The 13,833-nt window shown below is 31.5% G+C and overlaps 2 protein-coding genes across 2 annotated transcripts; both read right to left on the bottom strand.

The window, feature by feature from the left end:
* Window positions 1-4,003: 4,003 nt before the first annotated feature.
* Window positions 4,004-5,401, bottom strand: LOC114757709 (anthocyanidin 3-O-glucosyltransferase 5-like). Its single transcript, XM_028946782.1, has one exon. The coding sequence runs from the start codon at window positions 5,399-5,401 to the stop codon at window positions 4,004-4,006; it is 1,398 nt and encodes a 465-aa protein (XP_028802615.1).
* Window positions 5,402-8,726: 3,325 nt separating this feature from the next.
* On the bottom strand, window positions 8,727-10,133 carry LOC114757708 (UDP-glycosyltransferase 72E1-like). The gene has a single exon (XM_028946781.1). It carries the CDS (start codon window positions 10,131-10,133, stop codon window positions 8,727-8,729), a length of 1,407 nt encoding a protein of 468 aa, XP_028802614.1.
* Between the last annotated feature and the right edge of the window lie 3,700 nt (window positions 10,134-13,833).

The following is a 13,833-nucleotide window of genomic DNA, read 5'->3' as shown; positions in this document are numbered from 1 at the left end:
CAGTTAAGTTGTGGCCTAACCATATTAGTTATAACAACACGTGACTAACCACAAATCTTAGCAGCGATAATTTTGAAAGCCTGGTTGTCACTAGAACATACCTAAGATTTCTAAAATACTTCTCTAATCCTACTTATAAAATGTAGAAAAAATGTTCTTTTTGTCCTATTTATAAAGATTTCTAAAATACTTCTCTAATCCTACTTATAAAATGTAGAAAAAATGTTCTTTTTGTCCTATTTATAAGTTACTTTACTAAATTTAATTTTAACATGAATGTATTATTTTATTTTCATTTATTATTGTGTAGATTCTTTTTTTTTTTACAAGTGTATATATTAAGTAAGTAAAAAATTGAAAAGTCATTAAATTTTAAGGCAGAGTGAACGGGGTTTAATGTTTTTATTGGTTTTGATCAAATATATTAGAAGTAATTTATAAACAAGATCAAAGGAATATTGATTAAGTCTTGCTCATCTAATCCTATTTATAAAGCACTTTCAACATATTTCATACAGATTAAAGAAAACCTCAAACTGTATTAAATTTTTACTAAAATATAACAAATTTTTAACTTTACCCTTATTTAATATATACACATTTTAAAAAATAATTTTCTACAATATGATAAATGGAGGACAAAATAATATATTTATACTAAAAATTTAATGGAGTCACTTATAAATATAACTAAGACAAACCTTCTTTCTCTACCTTATAAATAAAACTAGAGCAATATTTACTTTTAACCATGCTTTCAATTTTATAGTAGTATTACATATTCCACGTGACGATGCATATACTATGAATTTCTATGTTGTTAAGGTTAAAATGTTTCGTTTAATTTCTATGTTTTATGGCAGTAAGTATGGTTTAAATAGGATTGCATATTCCACATGGTTGAAATGCACATGGTGATGATCACCTAATTAAATGTAAGTTTAGAATCATGTGCTGCTTGTATTCCTTTTTCATTTTAATTCTGTTCAATGTAAGCCAAACCTCACGTCTTTATCACTCCAAGGTCCACTACTCTACAAAACGGGATAGCTAAAATCACCTATCCTTTTTAGTTCTTACCCTCTCCTATCTTTCCTACTCCCTCCCTCTCATTTTAATTTATTTATAAGCTTTAAATTTGGAAAAAAGGTATATAGTTCATTTTATAAACTTCAATTTGAGTTAATCTCCACATTTAATGTATTTTTTTAAATGTTGTCCTTGTTTGTTATTCTCTCAAAATTTAATATATATTTTTCATTGTTATCCTTAATTATTATATCTCTCATTTGCTATACTTCCTATTATGACATTTTTCCATACATTCTTTTTCTCATTTATTGTAAGAACATATTTGAATATAAAAGTATATTTCTCATTTGTTTATTGGTTTTAACTGATTTTTTATTATTTACAAATTAATTATTCAAAGCTTATAATGAGAATTTGATTTGAAGGGAGCATAAGTCATATTTAAGCGTCTCACCATAACCAATGAAATGTAGTTCACTCATTAACTTTGTTTAAAAATAATTTTTTTTCTAACTCTACCTCTCCTTAATTAAGAACATAGAGATTCACTACATCAATTTTTAAGTACTATCCTAATAAATTGTACTCTTTTAATTTGAAATATAAGATCCATTTCGTAGTACAGTTAGGTCTCCTATTAATAACCGAAGGAGTAATAAGGATAACATTTTAAAAAAAGTTAATTAATGACACACTTAGTGACCAATATATAGAACCATCAATTTCTTTTAGAAAGCGTTTTATATAAAATACCAAAGGGAGTTCGTTTATCGCTCATATATGATTATGTAAAGAAATATATGCTATATACTTAGAGTCCACTGAATGTTTAGAGAAAATATATGAGCGCATTTGTTACTATACATTATTGACTCAAAACCTTAAAGTATTAATTAAGTTAATAGATCTTTCATTGTTTACTTAATCTTCTTTCATTCTAATTATATTTAATGTAAGGCTTACTTAATCTTCTTTCATTGTAATTATATTTAATGTAAGGCTAATTACCTAGTTCTTTTCTTGTTTTAAAGTCAACTAAAGATAAATCTAGCTAGAATATTACTTGTGATTTTCTTTTAATTTTTTGTTCGATTTTGAGATAATGAGGGCAGAGCTCCTCGTCATACGGAACTTGTTTGCATTGTCTTAAGATCATCATAGTTGTTCTATTAATTTCAGTGGCCATGCGATATCTAGCTCCATTTTTCAAACAAATGAAATTAGGTTTTCTGATCAAGTATATTGGCTAGAACTACTATTATTAGAAGAACTGTTTTGAAAAAAATGAATAAATATAAAAGATAAAATGGATTGAGATTTTATATTTAAGACTAAAATAAAAGTTAAATGAAATCTTATATTAAGGACCGAAGTTAGTAACTTCTTTCCCTTTTTGCAAACAAAAATTGACACGTTTTAGGGAAAACGATGAAACTGTGGGGGAAGAACTCAAGGACATCAAAACAGATCCGTCCCTGCAAATGATAATGAGCTTGTTTTTCCGACGATTTCAAAATCTGTGAATTCAAATATATAAATGGAAATTACAAAGTATGTAATTAATTTTTTAATGTTTAACAATTGAAATTATTATTTTATGAATAATGAATTTAAAAAATTAAATTACGCTCCCCAGTCTCAGATTTTGGCTCTGTCACTGCAGTTATCATCCGCAAATGATAAAGAGATCACAATTATATTGGCCAGACCGTTTGATGATTTGATAAAATGAAACCACAATAAGAATTGATAAAAAGCTAGACTCATTTGATTCGGTGCTCATCAGATTTAATATCCATTTTTTTTGGTCCTCAGCATGAAGTGTCTAAATTTATATATTCGCCTAGTTCTTAATATAGGACCTAATTGTTGAATTGATTTTGATCCTACATATAAGACCTATTTCTTATATTTATTAATTTTTTCTAAATTACCCCTATGGATACTCCTTCAACCATAATCAAGTAGAAGAGGGAGGGAAGATATTAAGGAAATAATTATGGTGTTTTAAGAAAAACATGTCATATTTCTTATAATCAACTAGCTTACCTAACTTTCTTAATTTAATCAAATTAGTTAAATGGACTTTATATTAAGGACTGGAGGAGTATAAATTTAGACATATCAAATCTTTTTGCCAAAAATTTTTTTTTATCTACCGAAAAATTTTGTTTTCCCCCCTGAATTTTGGCGTTTATTCTAAGGAAGATTGGGGATAAATCCCTCATTAAAAATTTAATTAGAAAATGGAACCTAAGGATTTTGTACAACTTAACTTCTTTAGTGTGCAACTTATCTTTCCTTGTGTATAATGTATCTTCTTTTGTGTGTAATAATCTTTCTTTGTGTGATGTGCAACTCGATTTTCCTTTGTGCAAATGAAATTCTGTTATGTGCAAGTCATCTTCTTTGTATGCAAACTATATAACCAAATATATTTTGTGCAACCGATCTTCTCTTTGTACAACTTATCATCTTTTGCATGCAACTAATCTTCTCTTGTGCAATCAATCATCCTAGGTTCTATTTGCCAATTAAATTTTTAATGAGGGATTTATCCCTAATTTTCCCTTTATTCTAGCGTAACTGTGCAAATTTATCTCCAATATTATTTTTTTCATGTGCATCCAACACCCTGATTTTTTTAGTGATATAATTTTATCTATGATCTTATTTTTCTTTTTTGTGCACCAAGCATAGTATTCCTAATCTTTAAGGTACTGAATGTAACTAAAAAAATAACATCAAAGTGTTCGGTAAGAAATATGATCAAGGTAAATTTTACACATTTACCATTTATTTTATTCTACCAAGAAGTATATAATGCAAAACGAAAATAACTACACATGAATATTTCTCATGTATTACATAATACATAAGGATTAACTTTGAAATTAAAATGACTTCGATCGGTAAACTTTATTATATATTAATGGATTTATATTGACACATCATCACATATGATTGAAATTCATATCCACTGGAGATTTTTGGCCAATTGATGAAAAGAGTTAAAAGATGATCCACCCTCGGACAAAGCCATTTCTGCACTATTTTTAAGGTCTTTAATCCTTTCTTTCATGCACACACCTTCTTCTTCCACCATCACTCTCCTCATCAGCCTCTGTATTTCGTTCCTCTCCACCACCTCTGCTTTGTTCCCACCATTCTTCACCCTCACTGCCACCCCCAGCTCCTCCGTCAGCGCCGCCGCGTTCATCTTCTGCTCCGCGTACAATGGCCACGCTATCATCGGCACACCGTTGGTGATCGCTTCAAGCGTGGAGTTCCAGCCACAATGTGTAATGAATGCCCCGACCGAAGAATGTGCTAGAATCTCTGACTGTGGGGCCCAAATAGGGACCACAAGTCCAAGCTCATCGATCCTATTCAAGAATTTCTCTAGCAAGCTGTATGTGTCTTTACCGTTCTGCAGCTTGAAGAATGAACCGTGATTCGTAGCGGTTTTTTCTCCATGGGGCGGTCGAACCACCCAAATGAATCTCTGTTGACTTAACTCCAAACCGTAAGCTATTTCTTCCATTTGTGCCTCCGACATGGTCCCGCCACTTCCAAATGACACAAAAATAACCGACTCGGCTGGTTGCCGATCTAGCCAACTCAAAACTTGATCATGATCCATCTTAGTCCGGTTCGGATCCGCGCCTCTCACTAGCGGTCCAACCGGATAAATCTTTCCCTTGATAATCCCGCTTCTTAAAGTTTGAACCACGCTAGTCTCAAGGTCTTCCCAAGTATTAACCAAAATTCCATCAGCGTTTCTTATGTTTGATCCCATTTGTAAGAACATCTCGTGCTCCATTGGCACTTCATCTTTAAGCAACAGCGGCTCCAAGGTGTCTTCGAACCGAACAGGTTTACAACCCGGAATGGGAAGCGGTTCATGGAGTTTCACATGCCTGTCTAACAGTTCCTTCTCCATAAATGGAACATGCACAGCAAGAGCAAGAACCCATGCACTGGAAGTGAAAAACACGTAGGTAAGCATGTCGAGGTCACGTGCCATGGCGAAAGCGTCGGTGCCGAACGAATCAACGATGAGAGCTGTGGGACGAAGCTTCATTGAGAGAATAGCAGAGCGAAGAAGTGGGAGCGATTCCTCCATTGTTAACCTAATTCGAGCTCTGAATTGTGATGAGTTCAGCGGCTTGAGTTTGCTGGAAACATCTACAGGTGGGAGTACGACGACGTTTAGGGCGGCTGTGGTTTTAGGGTTTGATGAAGTTTGTTCGATTATCTGTGAATGTGTGGTTGAAGAATCAGTGGTCACACTGAAAAAGGTGACATTGAAGCCATGATTAGAAATCAGAAATTTGCCAAGCTCAAGCATTGGAATGAGGTGGCCCATTCCTGGGCTACAGATCGAGCAAAGCAATGCTAAGGGTTTCAAGCAGTTAAGACCATGTTGATGATGTTGGAGGAGAAGAAGAAGAAGGTAGAAGTTTTATATGGAAGAAGAGACGAGAGACTCGAAACTCACTTGAATAATGCAGCACCCGATAAGTTTTATCATATATGTATTTATATTGATATATTATTACTTACAGTCCTAATTATAAGACCTCGTTTGTATCTGCAAACGAAATCTTATAATTAGGATCAAAGATAGTAGTATTTTTTTAATACATTCTTGAGTTGAAAAAAATAAGGTTAAAATGTATATTTAGTCCTTTAACTTTATATAAGATTTCACTTTGCTCAGTTAACTTTAAAAAATATATTTTTAGTCCTTTAGTTTCAAAATTGTTAGTCTTAAATGATGATTTTTTTGTAACAATCATGGTTATTTTTAATATTAAACTTAACATGTTAGCATTTAGTAATATTTTATCAGTATTTAAGAGTTCAATATCATTATTTTTTGTTAACAGTTTTAGGATTAGAGGACTAAAAATTTACTTTTTAAAGTTAAGAAACAAAAATGAAATCTTATGTCAAGTTAAAGGACTAAAATATACTTTAGCCAAAAGACAAATAAACTATATATGGAATGGGGCTAGACTCAGAGAGTTTTATGGATTGCCAATTAATCACGTTTACTGCCTAAACTAGCCTAAAGCTTAATAAAGATGAGACTTGTTGCTATATGAAGTGGTCCAGACATTTTTATACTCAGCTTATGGGTGTCTATAATCAGTTAAGTTGTGGCCTAACCATATTAGTTATAACAACACGTGACTAACCACAAATCTTAGCAGCGATAATTTTGAAAGCCCGGTTGTCACTAGAACCTACCTAAGATTTCTAAAATACTCCTCTAATCCTGAAAAAATTTTCTTTTTGTCTTATTTATAAGTTTCTTTACTAAATTTAATTTTAACATGAATGTATTATTTTATTTTCATTTATTATTGTGTAGATTCTTTTTTTTTACAAGTGTATATATTAAGTAAGTACAAAAGTGAAAAGTCATTAAATTTTAAGGCAGAGTGAACAGGGTTTAATGTTTTTATTGGTTTTGATCAAATATATTAGAAGTAATTTATAAACAAGATCAAAGGAATATTGATTAAGCCTTACTCTTCTAGTCCTAATTATAAAGCACTTTCAGCATATTTCACACAAACTAAAAAAAACCTTAAACTATATTAACTTTCCACTAAAATATAACAACTTTAATTTTAACTTTGTCCTTATTTAATATATACACATTTTAAAAAATAATCATCTACACTGTGATAAATGGAAGACAAAATAATATATTTATACTAAAAATTTAATAGAGTGACTTATAAATATAAGTAAGAAAAACCTTCTCTCTTTACTTTATAAATAGAACTAGAGCAGTATTTAATTTTAACCATGCTTTCAATTTTATAGTAGTATTACACATTCTACGTGATGATGCATATACTATGAATTTCTATGTTGCTAAGGTTAAAATGTTTCGTTTAATTTCTATGTTTTATGGTAGTAAGTATGGCTTAAATAGGATTGCATATTCCACATGGTTGAAATGGACATGGTAAGGATCACCTAATTAAAGGTAAGTTTAGAATCATGTGCTGCTTGTATTCCTTTTTCATTTTAATTCTGTTCAATGTGAGCCAAACCTGACGTCTTTATCACTCCAAGGTCCACTACTCTACAAAACTGGATAGCTAAAATCACCTATCCTTTTTAGCTCTCACCCTCTCCTATCTTTCCTACTCCCTCCCTCCCATTTTAATTTATTTATAAGTTTTAAAAGTTAATCTCAACATTTAATATATCTTTTTAAATCTTGTCCTTGGTTGTTATTCTCTCAAAATTTAATATATTTTTTCATTATTATCCTTGATTATTATTTTCTCTCATTTGCCATACTTCCTATTATGACATTTTCCATACATTCTTTTTCATCTTTTCTCATTTATTGTAAGAAGATATTTGAGTACTAAAGTATATTTCTTATTTGTTTATTGGTTTTAACTGATTTTTTATTATTTACAAATTAATTATTCAAAGCTTATATTGAGAATTTGATTTGAAGGGAGCATAAGTCATATTTAAGCGTCTCACCATAACCAATGAAATGTAGTTGACTCATTAACTTTGTTTAAAAATAATTTTTTTCTAACTCTACCTCTCCTTAATTAAGAGCATAGAGATTCACTACATCAATTTTTAAGTAGGGTTAAGGTGCAATTTTAACAACAAAGTTTTCCCGAAAGAGCACTGGGCACTATAAAGTTTATTTGGCTGCAAAAATATACATGAAGTTGTCAAAAGGGAGCATCTGGCACCATGCCGTTAATGTCCGTCAGTTTGCCATTAGAGGGGCCCACAAAGTCAGTTTTAAAGTGCATTTTTAACAACAAAGTTTACATCAAGGGGCATTAGGCACCATGAAATTTATTTGGGTGTAAAAATATACATGAACTTTGTAAAAGGAAAAAAATAACAAAATTCTTCAACCTCCATAAACATCCATTAATTTTATTCTTTTTGATCTCACCAAATGCTATATTTTCTCTCTGTAAATTTTCACTTCCAAGCCGATCCATCTTTCTCTCATCATAGTCAACACGCACACTCTCTCTGTCATATTGTTTTCTGAGCCTCCAAGCCTTTTATATGTATTTAAGCAAAACACATCTTTCCCTTCTAGGATATGAGGTTCATTCGTTGCACTCGAGTACTATCTCCAGTCCTTAATATACGATCCAATGGACTAATTTGAGGAGATTAAAATAAATAAATAAATTACTTTAAATATTATATTATTTATTTATTTGATGCAATAGCATATAGTACATGATCTCTCTAAAATATTTATATGCATCATTAAATTATATATTAGTTTACAAGCCAAGAAAATTAATTTGGAGAAAAAACAATAACTACACATGAATATTTCTCACCCTCACTGACAAGAAGTATATAATGCAAAACGAAAATAACTACTGAATGTAACTAAAAAAATAACATCAAAGTGTTCGGTAAGAAATATGGTCAAGGTAAATTTTGCACATTTACCATTTATTTTATTCTAACAAGAAGTATATAATGCAAAACGAAAATAACTACACATGAATATTTCTCATGTATTACATAATATATAAGGATTAACTTTGAAATTAAAATGACTTCGATCGGCAAACTTATTATATATTAAGGATTTATATTGACACATCATCATATATGATTGAAATTCATATCCACTGGAGATTTTGGCCAATTGATGAAAAGAGTTAAAGATGATCCACCCTCGGACAAAGCCATTCTGCACTATGTTTAAGTTCTTTAACCCTTTCTTTCATGCTCACACCTTCTTCTTCCACCATCACTCTCCTTATCAGCCTTTGTATTTCGTTCCTCTCCACCACCTCTGCTTTGTTCCCACCGTTCTTCACCCTCACTGCCACCCCCAGCTCCTCCGTCAGCATTGTCGCGTTCATCTTCTGCTCTGCGTACAACGGCCACGCTATCATCGGCACACCGTTGGTGATTGCTTCAAGCGTGGAGTTCCAGCCACAATGTGTCATGAATGCCCCGACCGAAGAATGTTCTAGAATCTCCGACTGTGGGGCCCAAATGGGGACCACAAGTCCAAGCTCATGGGTCCTATTCAAGAATTTCTCTAGCAAGCTGTCTGTGTTTTTACCATTCTCCAGCTTGAAGAATGAACCGTGATTCGTAGCGGTTTTTTCTCCATGGGGCGGTCGAACCACCCAAATGAATCTCTGTTGGCTTAACTCCAAACCGTAAGCTATTTCTTCCATTTGTGCCGCTGACATGGTCCCGCCGCTTCCAAATGACACAAAAATAACCGACTCGGTTGGTTGCCGGTCTAGCCAACTCAAAACTTGATCATGATCCATCTTAGTCCGGTTCGGATCCGCGCCTCTCACTAGCGGTCCAACCGGATACATCTTTCCCTTGATAATCCCGCTTCTTAAAGTTTGAACCACGCTAGTCTCAAGGTCTTCCCAAGTATTAACCAAAATTCCATCAGCGTTTCTTATGTTTGATCCCATTTGTAAGAACATCTCGTGCTCCATTGGCACTTCATCTTTAAGCAACAGCGGTTCCAAGGTGTCTTCGAACCGAACCGGTATACAACCCGGAATGGGAAGCGGTTCATGGAGTTTCACATGCCTGTCTAACAGTTCCTTCTCCATAACCGGAACATGCACAGCAAGAGCAAGAACCCATGCACTGGAAGTGAAAAACACGTAGGTAAGCATGTTGAGGTCGCGTGCCATGGCAAAAGCGTCGGTGCTGAACAAATCAACGATGAGAGCCGTTGGACGAAGCTTCATTGAGAGAATAGCAGAGTGAAGAAGTGGGAGCGATTCCTCCATTGTTAACCTGATTCGAGCTCCGAACTGTGATGAGTTCAGTGGCTTGAGTTTGCTGGAAACATCTACAGGTGGGAGTACGACGACGTTTAGGGCGGCTGTGGTTTTAGGGTTTGATGAAGTTTGTTGGATTATCTGCGAATGTGTGGTTGAAGAATCAGTGGTCACAATGAAGACGGTGACGTCGAAGCCATGATTCGAAATCAGACATTTTCCAAGCTCAAGCATCGGGATGAGGTGGCCCATTCCTGGGCTACAGAGCAAAGCAACGCTAGGGTTTCTAACGGTTAAGACCATGTTGATGATGTCGGCGAAGAAGAAGAAGAAGAAGGTAGAAGAACTTGTATATGGAAGAAGAGATGATCGGAGACTCGAAACTCACTTCTGTAGTTTTCGCTTGCTTGGCTTTGCTTCAAATAATCATTGGTATTTATAGGCTGAGAGAGAATACGTGTTGGCAGTTCAGTTTAATTGTGAAAAGGGAATTATAAGGGAAAAAGCTCTATGGAAGGATGATGGATTATAACATTTATTTCTTACAGGAAATGAATTATAACATTTTAGGTAGATATTGATATAAAGGTTTAAAAAAAAAAAAAGACTCTAAAAGACGCGACTAGCTCTATATGTACACACAGTTATTAATGAACACGTTAATTGATTTAATATATTTTGGCCTAAAAATTGCTTTAATATGTAGACCTAGAAATTAAGCTAGAAGGACGTGACTCAATATATATTTGTCAAGAATGAATATCACTCTAAAAAGTCTTTTTTGTTTTTGTTCTTTTAGGAGTCAACAGCATGTGAATTATAATTAATATTCTAGGTACAATGAATCCAGATAATTCCCAAAAAATAAATATATATCTTGTCACAGGCTATGACCTACTAATAGGAATCATGAGATGCCTGATTTGGGTAAAAGAGTATAAATTCAATTGATTGAGGCTCAACCAACAAAAAAAAAGTTAATTAATTACCTGGATATACACACACATTATTATACATATATATATGAACTTCCGGTCCTTAATATAAGACCCAATTCTTGAGTTGATTTTGGTCCTAAATATAAGACCCATTTCTCATATTTATCAATTTTCTCTAAATTATCCCTATAGAACTCCCTAGCCATAATCAAATAGAAGAGGGAGAGGGAGTATTGAAAAGATGATATGGTATTTTAGGAAAAATGTGTCACTTTCTTATAATAACTAACTTACCTAACTTTCTTAATCTAATCAAATTAGTTAAATGGGTCTTATATTAGAACCGGAGGAGTACTTTTTTATTTTAATATAAAAGCTGTTTGAGATTCAGTTTAGTCTTAATATATTACTCATGATTTGGTCCTATTTATAAGGCATTTTTAACATATTTTATATAGACAAAGAAAAAACTTTAAATACATTAACTGTTCATTAAAATATAATGATTTTTTAACTTTACTCATATTTAATATATACAACTTTCAAAGATAACTACCTACATTATAATAAATAAAGATAAAATAGTACATTCAAATGAAAATTAATGAAGTGACTTATAAATAGGACAAAAAAAAACATTCTATCTTGCTCTAAAATAAGATCAGAGGAGTATATCTCAATCCACTCTATCTCTAATATTTATCTATTTTGTTTTCAAATAATTCACATGATTAATATGGACATTTTAAAAAAGATAACATCTATTTATTATAAAATAACTAACTCAACTAATTTACTTAATTTCAAAAACTTAATTATGTAACTTCTATATTAAAGACCAGGGGTATGATATGTGTGTGTGTGTGTGGGGAATGGTAAAACAATGATAACATACATCGAATTTATACACTAATCACTTCAAGAGAGGTGCATGAATTGTCTAGTTTTTTTAGGTACATGTCAACCTGAGAAATCTCGAAAAGACATGACTCAAACATTGAGTTATATATAATCAATCCAATTAAGGCACATGAATTATATATATATATTATATCATATTTACTAAGGTTCATTGTATATGCTAATCTGGAAAGACATGACTTAATGTGCATGTGCCACATAATTAAATTAAACTTGTACATGTATCAAGCAAGCAATAGCTAATTAAGCCGAAATATTCATAAAAGTCATAAATAAAATACTACGTATTTTTAAAATTTTTATATAATACAAAAAAAATCTTGCCTAATTTTAAGTATGTTCATCTAAACGTGACTCTATATAAATATATGGACACACACACACACACACACATCAATCTGGTACATCAAATTATGGCATATCATAAATAGATACATATATTGATTTAGAAAAACATAACTCAATATGCGCCTCTCAACTATAGTAACCGTTATCATTGTCCAACATGTACGCCCGCGGGCTATCTGATCCTAAAGGCAGGAAATTGATAAATAATTTATAAATATTAAAAAAATAGTTAATTAAAGTGCTTATTTATATTAAAAAAAAAGTATGCCCTATTTTCTTTTAGGTCCTCTTTTAAGTATTTGCATGGAACTGCGCTACTGTGGAATTCACTTTTAGTATGCGCGATCAAATAAGAATAGTTGAAAATTATAAATTTTAAAAATAAAGTGACTGACATCTTATATTAGAACTGAAGAAGAACTTGTACATTTAGGACTATTTATAACAAATTGACAGTGTGCATACTAAGTTTGATGCACAAAATAACCTAACAAAATTACTTGTTGGAAATTTTAATTGTTAAATAATGTTAATAACAAGGACGGGCTCAGCTCTAGTTTTATATTTATTTTTTAAAAACGCAGCTTTTTTTCCTTGAGAGTTAAAGTCTTGAATTTTCTTGGTGGCCAATACTTGTAGTTGCCCATTCTAAAATTTGTTATTTGTCATTATTAATATTTTTTAAAATAATCAATATTCTTATATACTATGAATAAACATAATCTATATTGAGGTCTTAAGAAGATTTTAATATTTACTCATAATTTGTAATTATGATTGATGTGGTTGTTGTTAGGCAACAGGCAAGTTGACACAAAATATAAACTAAAAAAGAATTTTTTTAAATAAAATAATTGAATAAAATTAATTTTTTATTAACATAATAACAATTATTATACTTATAATTACCTCCATGCATCTATATATAATACATAATCTGGTTGGTTTTGATTTTATTTAGATCTTAGAAAAGTTAATCTAAGTGTATGTTAACTTTTATATAAAAAAATGCAGGTGTATGTTAAGTGAAAGTAACAATATTAGCTACTAATACCTTTTCTCCTCTGTTGAAAAATTATAAGTATACGAATCAATATCTATAATTAAGAAAACTAAAAGAATCCAATAAAAAGAAAAAAATCTGTGAGAACCCAATTAGAAAATTAGATAAAATGCGAATCAATTTTCCCTAATTATATGTACAACGTTGGAATAAATTTTGATTAAAAAAAACGTTGGAATAAATTGAAGACAAGGAATAAAGTTGGAACTTGAATGGTAATAAGAAGCTAAGAATATCTAGTGCAAATTAAGCTACATTAGAATTCTTTCAAAACTAAACAACTAAAAGCATATTTAGAGCACTTGGGAGAAGAAATGTTGTATGGTTTTTTTTAAAAAATAATCTAATTTTTAAAAAATAATCTAATAATCTATTTTTTTAAATAATCTAATTATCAATAAAAATATTATAAATTTGCCAAAGTGGAATTATAAAAATATTTTTCATTGTCAATTTTGCTTCCTAAAGAGATTTTATGTGGAATTTTCTTCTTATAATTTTTTTCCTCCCTCCTGTTATGGATTATTAAGATAAACAGAAAAAACAAAAAGCACCACTCGTTAATAGATGATGGCAATGTTTTCAAATTCTGAGGCCCACTTTGCATCTGCGTGTCCCTCCTCTTCCAAACAATCCCGTTAGCCCTGAAAGTGAAGCCTCCGTTCATACATGCTGAAGTAAGAAGTAGAAGAAGCTGCCCGTTTGAAATGCTAAGCAGAGCAGGGCGATTACT

Source organism: Neltuma alba, unplaced genomic scaffold, assembly GCF_004799145.2.
Source record: "Neltuma alba isolate B1F8T4 unplaced genomic scaffold, ASM479914v2 tig00010620_pilon, whole genome shotgun sequence".
Lineage (NCBI taxonomy): Eukaryota > Viridiplantae > Streptophyta > Magnoliopsida > Fabales > Fabaceae > Neltuma > Neltuma alba.
The sequence above is the reverse complement of the archived record's forward strand: the minus strand, read 5'-3'. Positions and strand labels throughout refer to the sequence as shown.

Bases quoted from the DNA above. Each gene is read 5' to 3' on its own strand.
- LOC114757709 (XM_028946782.1), bottom strand. From the start codon at position 5,401: ATGGGCCACCTCATTCCAATGCTTGAGCTTGGCAAATTTCTGATTTCT.
- LOC114757708 (XM_028946781.1), bottom strand. From the start codon at position 10,133: ATGGTCTTAACCGTTAGAAACCCTAGCGTTGCTTTGCTCTGTAGCCCA.